Here is a 13,487-nt window from a genome sequence, read left to right as displayed (position 1 = left end):
TTACAAGAGAAATAACGCGTGGACTACGTTCCGGTTTTATATTTGTGTGCAACATGTGCGGTTTTAAAGAAACTGTGTGGTCTGACCCCAACAACGAATGGTCATTGGACATCAACGCGGCAGCGGTGGCTGGTTCCATGAGCACGGGAGGTCACGGAAACGTCATCGTCGTCTACCGCGCTCACGGAAACGTCATCGTCGTCTCCCACGGCCACGAAAACGTCATCGTCGTCTCCCGCTGTCACAGAAACGTCATCGTCGTCTCTCGTGGTCACGGAAACGTTATCGTCGTCTCCCGCGGTCACAGAAACGTCATCGTCGTCTCTCGTGGTTTCGGAAACGTCATCGTCGTCGTCCACTATCGCGGCAAAATCGTGAAAATTTCCCGAGGCCATGTAGACATCATCATCATTGGCTTTCGCGGTTACGTAAACGCAAGACGATGATCGCGGTATATACTTACCATTCATAGTAAGTATATAAAGAGTAGTTACAAAAATGAAATCTGGGAGAAAATACTAAAATCACCAAACTTTGCAAATTGTTTCGCCCTTTCTTTCTTGTTCTCTGGTTAAGAAAAAACAATAAATCTAGATCAGCACCTGAATCTGACTCAGAACTCAAATCCTAATATTTAACATGTTCACACAAGAAACTGTATCACTTCTATACGAGAACTGTACGACACTGCTTCCCAATATGCGATGTCAACTGTGCAACACAGACTTTTTGCCCAATTCTGGCCTGTCCTGTGCTGCACTGGGGGACAGCTCACTTACTCTACAGATCATAGACTATACGAGCTTTTTAAATAATATTGAAGGTTCACTTGCACTACAGGCTCGTATACTATACGAGCCTATCGAAAATAAAAAGTAAATGAAGAGGGTTCACTTACTCTACGAATCATTGTGCCTATGAGCCTCGTGTATTATATTTAAAAATACAGTAGGAAGGTTCGCTTACTCTACAGATCATAGTGACTATGAGCCAAGCTTACGAATTATTTGATAATTCAGGAATCGGCTCGTATAGTATACGAGCCAAAATAATGAATAATATAAATTATAGGAATAGGCTCGTATACTATACGAGCCTGCAGATAAATATTAGATGGCTCACTTACACTACAGATCATTGGCACAATGATCCGTAGAGTAAGTGAACCCTCTTCAAAATATTAGATGGCTCACTTACTCTACGGCTCATTTAGCTACTCGTTGCGCGGTTTGCGTTCGTGAAACTCTAGGCGCTATGCCCGGCTTCGACTGCTGCGACTGCCTACATAAGTGTATTGCATCACCTCAATTATTTATTAAAACGAAATAAATATGTATGCACAAGTAAATTTATTACATTTTTGGACTGAATACTTTAAAAATGGAGGGAGCATGACTTTTATATTTAATTAAATTATAAGTTATAGAATAAAACATATTTTGACTATGTGATTTGATCATGTTATATAATACACACTTGTATGATCCAGATGCAGAGCTACAGACAAAACCTGTGGTCCGATTTAGATTAAATTTTGTATCTGGATTCATCCACGAGTCACTAATTTTTTAAGCACGGGTTGAGAAATAATGGCAAAAATTTATAAAAACAGTTCACCAGTTTAGAATATTTCTCAGTTACTGTGAGTTGCAAAAAAGTGTATACAGAAGCATTTGTGTTCACAGAAAATATAGAGGACTAGATGTATACAGAAGATATATTAAAATACAATACGCATACAACTATCAACGTTTACATATGTAAAATTAATGAATTATTTGTGGTATTGAGTATTTTTAACATTATGACGAAGCCTTAACAAAATATATTTTTTTAAGGAGTTCTAGGGTGTTAAACTATATTGTATTTATCTTTTGTGGAAGATTCTGTCCACGATTTATGATTGCTAACAATTTAATACAAAGATTTAAGTCTCTGTACGTGAAGACTAAAAACACGAAACAAACTTTAAAGGGATAGAAAAGATTTGATCAGGAGCTGGCGTTTGATACCTTTTGGGAATAAATATAGCCTCTACTTTAAAGGTATACATGGTGAGGTAGCCTCTGGAAGTCCATCTTCAGGTTAACAAAAACGTCAATAGGTCATCTAACCAAATTGGTTAGATGACCTATTGACGTTTTCTGAAGATGGACTTATTTTCAAGTCCGAAACTATAGTAGTGTAATACTGAAGAAGGATCACTTGACTAAGCCAGGTAACTTAAACCATTTAGCTTAAAGTTATACAAATTGGTTTCACACCAACATTTCATGCACATATGAAATCTATATAATTAATACGCGAACACGAAGTTTGTCGGTTGAATCCTCCACCATTTCTAAACCGATTTTATCCACTGACGTCTCATTGGAAAGAGCGTGTTGCGTAGATTTGCAAACTGGCCTAAAATTTTTGAAAAAGTCCCTTGGCCTCTGCCACAGTGGCTTTTTATTAAGTTCCCATATCCTTACGAAGAACATAATATTGTTTACATCAGCTGTTTAATTTAATTGTGTTCTTTGTTTTTCAATTCAACGAAACGCATTGGTTACATTAACTGATTTTGTGGAAATTAAATATCTATCTATATACTAGCCGACCCGGCGAACTTCGTATCGCCTAAGTTATGGGTTTCCCCTAAGACAGACCGATGGAAAGAAAGTACCGTTACGTTTAATTTTCAAGATGATCTCGTTCGCATCGCTCAATCACGTCCTGGTTGAAGTTCGTTCGCTACGCTCACTCACCTTTGGGTTGGAGCTCGTTCGCTACGCTCACTCACCTTTAGGTTGGAGCTCGTTCGCTGCGCTCACTTGCCTTTAGGTTAGCTCGTTCGCTACGCTAACTCGCCTCCAGGTTGAAGTTCGTTCGCTACGCTCACTCACCTTTGGGTTGGAGCTCGTTCGCTACGCTCACTCACCTTTAGGTTGGAGCTCGTTCGCTGCGCTCACTTGCCTTCAGGTTAGCTCGTTCACTACGCTAACTCGCCTCCAGGTTGAAGTTCGTTCGCTACGCTCACTCACCTTTTGGTTGCAAATTAGCTGTTGTCATAAATGTAAAAGAAATAATAGTGCTGCACCCTGTTGGTAATCCTTGTAACTTTAATGCTATTGAACATCATAGAACAGAACCAACTTGTTTAATTGAAACAGCTGTTAAGATTCATTAATTCCATTTCTCATAAGGTTAACATGGGAAACTCCAGAGCCACTGGGGCGGAGCCCTTTTAAGAATTTCGAAACGGGAAATAGTTTACGTCCGATTCGCATACCTACAGAATTTACACACCAAATTTCATAACGATCGGTGAAGTCGTTCCGGAGGAGTTTGCAGACAAACACTGTGACACGAGAATTTTATATATTAGATTAATTACGAAAGCCGATTCTTTGTGTCAAAATTGTGGGTGACTGGGTAGTCGTAGAACGACGGGAGAGGGTTCAAATTTAAGGTCTCGATCCCGGAAAAATAGTGAAATTCCCCAAATTTTAACACAAAATTAGACATAACCTTTGACTTAGTCAATGATATAACGTAAAATGTTCTCCATAAGAATAGCATTAGAAGCCATTTGTCTGTTGATTTTTGTTTACCTCAATACAGCTGATCGTGATTTATCATTAAGCCAGTAAGCAATATTACATTTGGATTTAACTAGTTTGCCAGTAAATTCTGCAATGTACTGTATACTATATAAAACCAGGGATGACGTTACATACAATTGAGACTTTTGTCGTTATGTCTTAGAATGTTGACATTAATTTTACTGTGCAATTTGCAAATTTGTGTATTTGTATGTAAATTAGCCAAGCGCATGAAATTTAGTAGAATCGTGGGAGATGGTTAAAATCAAAGTAAATGGAAGTAGAATGGCTGAAATATTTAAGCTTTGGGTTTTTTTTAAACATATGTTCACGAAGTTTACAAAATTATTTTACTTTGATTACATTTCTTCACATTAGTAGGTTATTGTTGTGCTGAAGGAATGTTTAACATGAAATAGCCCCATTGACTAAATAATCAACGATGCAAGATTAGTTAGAAAACTTCTGTTTTGTTTTTATTTCAAAACATATATTGAAACTTTATTCAAAACTTTTGTTTTAAATTTCATAACATTTAATTTGACACGTAATTGTAGTGTTTAATCTATACTTTGTATCGAGTGGAATAACCTTAACAGTTACTCTAGAGAATAACCTGGGAATAAAATTTGAAATAGGTTTGTACAGGCAATACATATATTCCTTTCATTAATTACTATAACAAATTCCAATGGGCGGAAAAATAAAATTGTTTGGAGTAGATTTTAACCAGGTATCTACTGTCTGTTGCTCCAAGGAAAAAAAGTTAAAATAATATAGCCCAACATGCATTGTATATATATATACAATCTATATAGATAGTGAAGAGAGAATCTATAACAGTAAACCCTGGAGGTTGTTTTCGATTCTTCATGTTTCACTAACCAAAAATATGTACCTATATTAATTGCTGATGAATTTGTTTTCTTGATTGGTTTCATTAACATGATAATGGAACCCTAACCAATGGCAAAAGAGTTAATAATCAGTCGATGATTAGCTTTTTTAACTGTAGGCTAAATAAATAATATAAACGGTAAAATGTTTTCAAACAAAATTTACATCCATTGAATGAAAAATAATATACTATTAACATGACTATAGCTGATATGGCTTAGCTGTCGGCTATCTGTACATTGCGTCATAACAGCAGACAGCGCTATGTTATTAACTTAAAAATTATAACGGATTAGCAAATAAATACTTTACTATGGTCTTAACAAACTATGAACCCACTGAACGTTTAAATTGGCCAATTTTAAAGAGAGTATAAAGTCAACCACAGCTTTAGGAGGAATCCCACCACATAAGCTGACACAGAGAGTAGTTTATATTTTATGTTGATCAGAAACGAAACTAGGGCAGCCTTTACACTAATTCAGTTGTGTCTTTACAAAAGGAGTAGAGCTATAGAAATAATAACTGGGCCAGGGTACTAATATGAGTACATGTATTATTGTAGCACTGTATCGATTCTGACACATAGATAATTTTATTCTTAGTTTGTTTAAATATTACAATAGTTTGTTTTACATTTGAGCTTTTTAGGGACTTATGTCCCTACAAGCCACTAGTTGATCAATATAAAGCCCAAAGTACACATGAACTTTTGTGAAAACCACAAGTCACACCCCCATAAACCATATACTTAAAATGTTCGTCATGACGAGAAAACTAGCGCTAAACTATCCATTATTTCATAAACTGTCCTTAAAGGTCGTAATTGCTTTCCAAGGAAACATAGGAAAGTCATAGAACGCCACCAAGTAGCAGAAATCGAGATTTTTAAAAATATTATCGTTATCATCCTATATAAAAGAAGAACACCTACAATATGAAGATTCCCACAAACAATGAACAAGGATGTTATCGGAAGTGCTACTATTTTGTAGGAAACACGGACTTAACTTTATGATGATTTGCAAAGGAAACCCCTCTAAGGCCGAATTAATCCGGTACGGCAAGGACATTATATATGTTTTCATAAAAGTCAAGTGATTTTAAAATAATATCCAAGAAACCTTAATAAAACTTGCATTGAAGGATTCGCATTATTCACATTCAAGGGAAACAAAAACCCATCTGAACAACATTAGGCCTTACAATTCTGCATATTTTCAGGTAAATATAACTTACGTTATAACAGTAACTAGCCAAATTAATGCCAATTGAGGCAAATAAAATTGTGACAGAGAGGTTATGCAGAAAATCAGGCAGTTCTTAAGTACCTATTGTAAACAAAATTGTATCTCTATAAAAAAAATACTGAAATTTGTAAACGTACTGGTGACAATGGGTAGTACCATGCTGACTACGTTATCATTGACGAAGATCACCTATCATTGACATCATCATGGATCATTGACATGGACTACCTAATGTGGCTATAAGTGGGAAATATTTGTAGAATACACTAAAAACCAGATCAGCTTTTGAAAAATGGTAAAATATTTACAAGAAATGTTTAGGCTATTATATGGAAATGTTAGGTACGTTCCTTCTATGAGTTTAGTCTTTTAAACTCATCGGAAATTATTACTTTTATTAGTTTTTAAATAAGTTAATAATTGTTTGTAAATAACTTCTTTACTTCTTTGCAATTGCTCGATTTAGAGCAACATGTACACTAGTCGTTAATTATACTAGCACATTTTTGACGTGAGATAATAGCACGTTTGAAAAACAATGCTAATGACATCAATACACACAGTAGGAATTTATTCGATAAGAAAACTCCTTAAACGATCTATTTTTAGCCTTTAAATACTACCCTGTGTACGCCACTATCTGTCCTGTATTTTGCTCATTTTCTTTACGCTGCCTCTACCCTAATCACTAATTCAACTGAACAAAGTAAAAATATGTGTGTTATAACATTTTGGATCTATGGTATTGCGTTTTAAACCATAATAAAAGCTAAAATACAATTTAAGAGTGTTACTGAGAGAAAGTCACGCGACCCTGTAATTTTTCTACCTTTTTTCTATCCCACCAACACATCTTACGCTAGTTCTAGCCCCTAACAGTTGAACACAATATTTCAGGCAAGTCCTAGATCGTACTAAGAAATAATGTACAGACAAAACTCTAATTTTATTTATATAGAAGATGTCTCGTGTTCACATAATCTCTCAGTGAACTGATAATTTGTCACTACTTAGTAATGCTATCATACTTCATTTAAATATTGATATCAGTAAACCAAACTATGAACATCGGGTTTTATATGTAATTGTTTTGGCAGAGCTTTGCTACTGCTAAAAAAAGAAGTTTCCCTACTTCTATTTATTTCAAACTAATTAATAAAACAAATAATAAATAAACACTAGGGGAAACCCGTCGAAATCGACGGTTACTTTCAAGGCTTACGTTAATTCACCTAACTGCGATGAATTGGGCGAAATATACATGTTTTGAGCATTTAACATTGTTGAAAGAGTAATAAGTGTAAAAACAATAACAATATTGCGTTAGATGCCAAATTTGGTTGTTCATTCAATGATTAAAATATTTAATATCCTATACGTCATCGGAGTTATTATCAGTATATTATATGGTATCTCTTCCTTTGGTAGAACCTTTAAATAATACTGTATTTAAATCGTATTGGTGGATCTTGTAGTTAAACACTTCCACGACTTCATCAGTGTTTGAGAAAAAATATATCAAATCAAATCAAATCAAATCATTTATTGTAGTCAGACAATATACATTGTATTACAAACGTCAACTTAAATTACTTCTGAATATAAACAATAATATAATGCAAATACATTTTTTTTTATTTATATAAATTGGGCTGTTCAAAAAATTCAGCATTAGAGTAACATGCACGTTCTAAAAGGTATTCTTTTAACTTAATTTTGAATTTTGCTTCTGACGTATTTTTGTTGAGAAAACACGTTCTAACTTCAAAGGGAGGTATATTCGTTACAGTGTAAGTTTGATTTTCCTTCGTCACGTCGCGTCAGTTCATATCGTACTTCTGTGCCAATGAATGAACCCTCTAGCATAGTTTTGAGAAATTGACTATGGGGTTACTGATAAAGCTGGAATTCCTTGACATGGGGGATGTCAGTTAGTTGTCTCGGCCTTATCAATAACATAAAGTTGTCAATATAATCTCTCTACGGAATGTTAGGTGTAGTGGAATAGGTACATGAAGTAAAGTTGGCTTTTATTCTTGAACTGTTAGGGGCCTCATAGTTCATATGATCTTGGCGGCTTCATTGGCAATAAATAATGCAAATGACATAGCAATGGAACATTTCCAAAAGGCAAAAATACTGTAAAATGGCTGTTATGTATATATTGACGTTTACATATTGTTAATCAACGTACATGATAAATACTTTAATCCTTTAATACGTTTTTTTTATGGCGACCATTCATAGTAGGTGAGCCAAGTATGAATGGAGATGAGTGTAGGATGAGTGGCACGATCTTGAAGTCTTGTTAGTGACTAAGGCCGACATTCCTTAGCTGTTAATTAATAGCCCATACAGCGAATGGCAACCAAGGGACCTACAGTTTATAGTTGAATTGGAACCAAATTTTTTTGCATTGGTATTTATGAATTGGTATAATTATCAGGATAGCACTGCGGGTAGTCGTAGTACTCACTCGTGCGGACGTTAATCCACACCAGGGAGTATCGCATCCACAGTGCATTCCTATAAATATCCACAATTCGTGACCTCCTAGTAGCTGGATTACAGGACGACGCCTCCTGTCCCAGTCAAAGGATTATGTGATCTAGTTTAAAAGGAATATGACCTTTCTGTCATGACAGTAGCTGCTTAAATAGTATTTTCTCTTTGTACCATATTTTACAGCCAAAATGTCGTGTTATTTTCAATAATGTTACTAATTCAGTGCGCCAAAGTCCGTAATATAGGCAGGTGCAAATAATTTGTTAAGATAGGTACCATTTTAGGCAATGTTTCTAAGTTTGGATTTTATTAGACACAATAAGAGCAGATATTTCTACATAAATATTTGATATTTTGTAGAATAATATGATAAAATGTAGGCAAAAGTGGCTAAAAAGGCACACACCAACCCGTACAATAGATATAAGATAGTTCAATAAGAAATAGTTTAAGAATTGCTGTGATAAAAGGATTTTCCACTGATTTCGTAATGGAACGTTATATTGCAAAACATGACATGATAAAGAAGAAAATCAATTTTAAAATCAGAAAATAACATTGCAAATACTTATTTAGTAGAATTCAACTCCCAATAAATATGTGTTGTTTGAAATACAATTTAAAAATGAACAGCTGTTTCAAAAGTATTATTCTCATGGCCAAAATGTAAACAACTCTGTGGAGGGATCTTTAAAGGCTTCTGGGGCAGAGTCCTAAGGGATTTTGCTTAGTTTTTCTTTTGATAACTCATCTACAGACCAAGACCTTTCTTTGGACACCTCTACCATGTTTCTACGCCCAATAGTTCTCTCAAATTAGTGGGGACAAAGTTTCCAATTATATATTTAGATTCCTCCATGTTAATCTTATGGGAGAAACTCCAACTTTGATGTCCTGTGGGGCAAAGCCCGAGGATATTTACTACATGAATTGGTGAAAGGGGGCGTCTACGCAAAAAATTCTTTATTTTGACACGTCGTTTGTAAAAATCCGTGTTGTAAGAAAGACTTAGTAAACCAAAAGTATGGCTTTTATTCATTCAAAATTACAACCATGTTTTAGTTAAGAACAAATACAATATTTACAAACAAATCAAATAATAAATATTATCAGGTGATAATGTTCACATCACCACATTCTCCCCCACTAGTTTTCAAGGTAGGTATAGCATATGTAATCCTTTAGATATGACGGAGGCTTGACATTCCTCTTTGGACGTAGTTCCCCCACAGCCGTCTCTGAAGTTGGGGTCTGAGATACCATTTGTTGAGTTTCATTTTGAACTTCATTGTGGTCAATGTCTGAATTTATATTTTCAACAATCTCTCTCTCAGTAGTGTTGTCTTCATGAGGTAGATCACCAGGAGGTAGGCCAGCGGGTGCAAGATGTCTCAGGGATACTTGTGATTCTGACCCATCTCTTCTTCTGACGAGAGCGTACTGTGGATTTGATTCCAAAAGTTGAACTGGCTCCACAAGGTCATCATATTTATTAGATCTTACAAACTTTCTAAGCAGGACAGGACCAGGAGCGGATAGCCAAGATGGTAAGGAGTCTCCATTGGTAGATCTTCTGCTATGTATAAAGAATCTTTCGTGCGGTGTGCAGTTTGTCGCAGTGCATAAAAGAGATCTGACTGAGTGAAGTGCCTCCTGTAATACTTCTTCCCATGCAGCAACTGGCAGGTTGTGGTTTTTCAAAGCTAGTAGGATGGTTCGCCATATTGTTCCATTGAAGCGTTCAATCTGAGAGTTCCCTCTAGGGTTATAAGGTGTCGTATGACTTGTAGCTACTCCGTACTTGTGAAGAAAGTCCGTCAGCTCTCGCGACATGAAAGATGAACCTCTATCTGAATGTACAAAGGACGGGGCTCCAAACATAAAAAATAGATCTGAAAAACATCTGATAACTGTTGCTGAACTAATGACCTTACAGGGGTAAGCAAATACAAAACGAGAATACTCGTCCACCATGGTTAAAAGGTAACGGTTTCTGGTTGTTGATGGAAGAGGGCCCTTAAAGTCAATATTTAGACGTTCGAAGGGAGTGGTTGCCTTTATCAATTTGCCTTGGAATTGGTGAAATCTTGGCTTCACTTCTGCACATGTTTGACAAGCTGACGTCATCCTTTTTACATCATCCAGAGTGTAGTTTAGATTTTTAGTTTTAATCCAATGAAACATTCGAGTGACTCCCGGATGGCAGAGAGATTTGTGTAATTCAAACAACTTAGCATTGTCCCAGCGAACCGCACATGCCCGAGAGAGCGTATCTGCTTTTACATTCTCCCTACCAGGTCGGTACACTATTTCATATTGATAAGGTGTTAGCTCTAGTCGCCATCTCATAACTTTATCGTTCTTGATTTTGCTTGTATGTCTCTTGTCAAAGATAAATGATAAAGCTTGCTGATCCGTGTATAATCTGAAGTCTCTTCCGATAAGAAATGGTTTCCATTTTCGAAGGGCTTCGACAATGGCAACGGCTTCTTTTTCAACAGCTGAATACAGCTTCTCAGATTTGTTTAGAGTCCGTGAGAAAAAGGCGATTGGCCGATTATCTTGACTTAAAGTTGCTGCCACGGCTATGTCAGATGCGTCAGTCTCCACTACCAGTGGCTCTTGCCCATTCATAGGAGTAATTACTGAGTTTGCAATGTCAAGTTTGAGGGCTTCAAAATCTGCAACCGCTTCCTGTGACAAAGGAAAAGAATTGACTTGTGTCAGGTTTCTTATTTTATCAGAAAACCGATGTATCCATTTTGAATAATGAGCGAAAAATCCTAGGACTCGCTTTAGTGAAACTTGGTCTTTGGGCACAGGAAGTGACAGTAGAGATTCTAGCCGATCTGGATCAGGTCGAATAGAGTTATGGGAAACTAAATGTCCCAACAAGGTTATTGAAGACTGGTTGAACTTGCTCTTTTCGTTGTTGATTACAAGTCCATACTTAGTTACAGCATCTAAAAATGTTCTTAGATTCTCATCATGATCCTTTTGATCCTTTCCACATACGGTCAAATCATCCAGATAGGCATACACTCCATTCAGTTTTTCTTTTCTAATGATTTGGTCCATGGTCTTTTGAAAACATGCCACCCCGTTGGTTACGCCAAATGGGATTCTTCTGAATTGAAAAAGACGACCAGCAGCCTCAAAAGCAGTGTACTTCTTCTCTTCGTCAGAAATTGGTATTTGATAGTATGCTTGCTTTAGATCAATGGCACTAAAAACCTTGTTCGTCGCTACAGTGGATACTAGATCATCTATGTTTGGTAAGGGATAGGCGTCTAACAGAGTAAATTTGTTTATCGTTTGCGAATAGTCCACACACAGTCGCTTCTTCCCTTTGTCGTTTGTAACAACCAACACTTGTGCACGCCAAGGTGACGAACTAGGTTCAATGATCTCCTCAGTCTGTAGTCTTTCCATTTCTTGTTTTATAAATTGCATATCTTCATCTGAGTAACGTCGTGATTTTGTGGCTATTGGCTTACAATCTGGAGTTAAATTGCAGAATAGTTTGGGTGGTTCAACTTTGGCACAGGAGCACACCAACAGAGGAGATTTCTTACCTCCAAACCAAACCTGTATATTTGAGTGGAGTTTCATGATATCATGTCCGATAAGCACGTCAGTACAAAGATCTTCAAGAACAGTCAACTTAAAATTGTTGTAATTGTGATTCAACAGATTTAGGTTGATTTTAACAAACCCGTGGACGTTTGATTTCATATTAGAAGCAGCTAGTGATACTTGTCCACTTTCATTATACATTTTAATTTTGTTTAGCTGAACAAACTTCAAGTTTACAAAGCTTGATGTACTCCCGGTGTCTATTAAGCAATTTGCTTTCAGGCCATTCACTTTAGCTTCAACTGTAGAGTCCTTCAATACAGATGTATTATGTGTAGTTGCTATTAGTGCAGCTGATGTACTAGACGTCTTCTGTTTTACTTTAAAATGTTGAGTTGGATTACTTTTACAGACTCTCGCATAATGCCCTGTCTTGTTACATTTCCCACAAGTTGCTTCTCTGGCTGGACAGCGATCTCTAGAGTGTCTATCATGCCCACAAAAATAACACTTGCCATCAACATTTTTAATAGCGGAAACAGTCGCTTCTTCCTTTTGTTGTAGTGGGAATTCGTACTGACAAGCTTGCTTTGCCAATTCATTCGTTGCACAAGTTTGCATTCCGTACATAGATTTTGGATAGCTCTCGACTTGAGCTTGAGCCATTTCAAGAGCTCTAGACTGTTCCACTGCTTCAGCTAGGTCTAAAGTTTTATTTTCAAATAGTCTCTGTCGTATGTATGACGAGGCTAAGCCATTGATAAAAGCATCACGAATGTAGTGATCCCTGTATTGAATCGCATTTACAGCTTCAAAAACGCAATCTTGGCTCAAAAGTTTCAGTTCCGACACATATTTGTCAATAGTCTCACCTTGTTGCTGTTTTCTAGTCATTACTAAATATCTTGAGAATATTTCATTCTTTTGTTTGATGTAAATTGAGTTAAGAACTCTCAAAGCGTCTTGGTAAGTTTCAGATTCCTTGATAAATTTATAAGTAGTAAAAGATAATCGATTAGTTAGTAGTTTCAGTTTGTCCTTGTCTTCAACGAATTCTGTCATGGTTAGAAAGTCTTCGAATGTTTGTAACCATCAACTGTTGCTGAAGTCCATTCCTCTGAGGCAGTTGGAGATTCCGGGTCAATTTGCAATTTGTCTGGTCTAAGGAATTTCTCCATTGTAATGTAGCACTAACTGAGTTTATCTTTGAATGAATAAAATTGTTGTAAGAAAGACTTAGTAAACCAAAAGTATGGCTTTTATTCATTCAAAATTACAACCATGTTTTAGTTAAGAACAAATACAATATTTACAAACAAATCAAATAATAAATATTATCAGGTGATAATGTTCACATCACCACAATCCGTCCATTATTAACGGAGGAGTAGTGTTTTGTAGAAATCGCCTTCACGTATTATATATAAGGATGCCTTTATTTATCAAGCCGTTCTCTCAAATTAGTTGAGACAAAGTTTGACATTAAACATTTCGAATCCTCCATGTTAAACTTGGTGTGTAATAATGTCAAATGTTAATAAAAATATCTTATGGTACTCCTTATATATAATACGTGAAGGTGGTTTCTACGAAAGACTATACTCCTCCGTTAATAATGGATGGATTTTTAAAAACGATGTGTCAAAATGAATCGACATCATTCAGTTAGTCT

General features: G+C 36.1%; 1 protein-coding gene across 1 annotated transcript; it reads right to left on the bottom strand.

The window, feature by feature from the left end:
* Positions 1-9,302: 9,302 nt before the first annotated feature.
* Positions 9,303-12,709, bottom strand: LOC128995948 (uncharacterized). Its single transcript, XM_054421022.1, has one exon. It carries the CDS (start codon positions 12,707-12,709, stop codon positions 9,386-9,388), a length of 3,324 nt encoding a protein of 1,107 aa, XP_054276997.1. The 3' UTR covers positions 9,303-9,385.
* Between the last annotated feature and the right edge of the window lie 778 nt (positions 12,710-13,487).

The sequence above is a fragment of the Macrosteles quadrilineatus genome, unplaced genomic scaffold, assembly GCF_028750875.1.
Source record: "Macrosteles quadrilineatus isolate MER2022 unplaced genomic scaffold, UCM_ALF_1.0 Scaffold_1__1_contigs__length_201487025, whole genome shotgun sequence".
NCBI classification, from domain to species: domain Eukaryota; kingdom Metazoa; phylum Arthropoda; class Insecta; order Hemiptera; family Cicadellidae; genus Macrosteles; species Macrosteles quadrilineatus.
Note: the sequence above shows the minus strand (reverse complement) of the source record. Positions and strands in the feature narration are given on the sequence as shown.

What these genes read in the sequence shown, in the direction of transcription:
- LOC128995948 (XM_054421022.1), bottom strand. Translation starts at nt 12,709, where the DNA reads ATGACTAGAAAACAGCAACAAGGTGAGACTATTGACAAATATGTGTCG.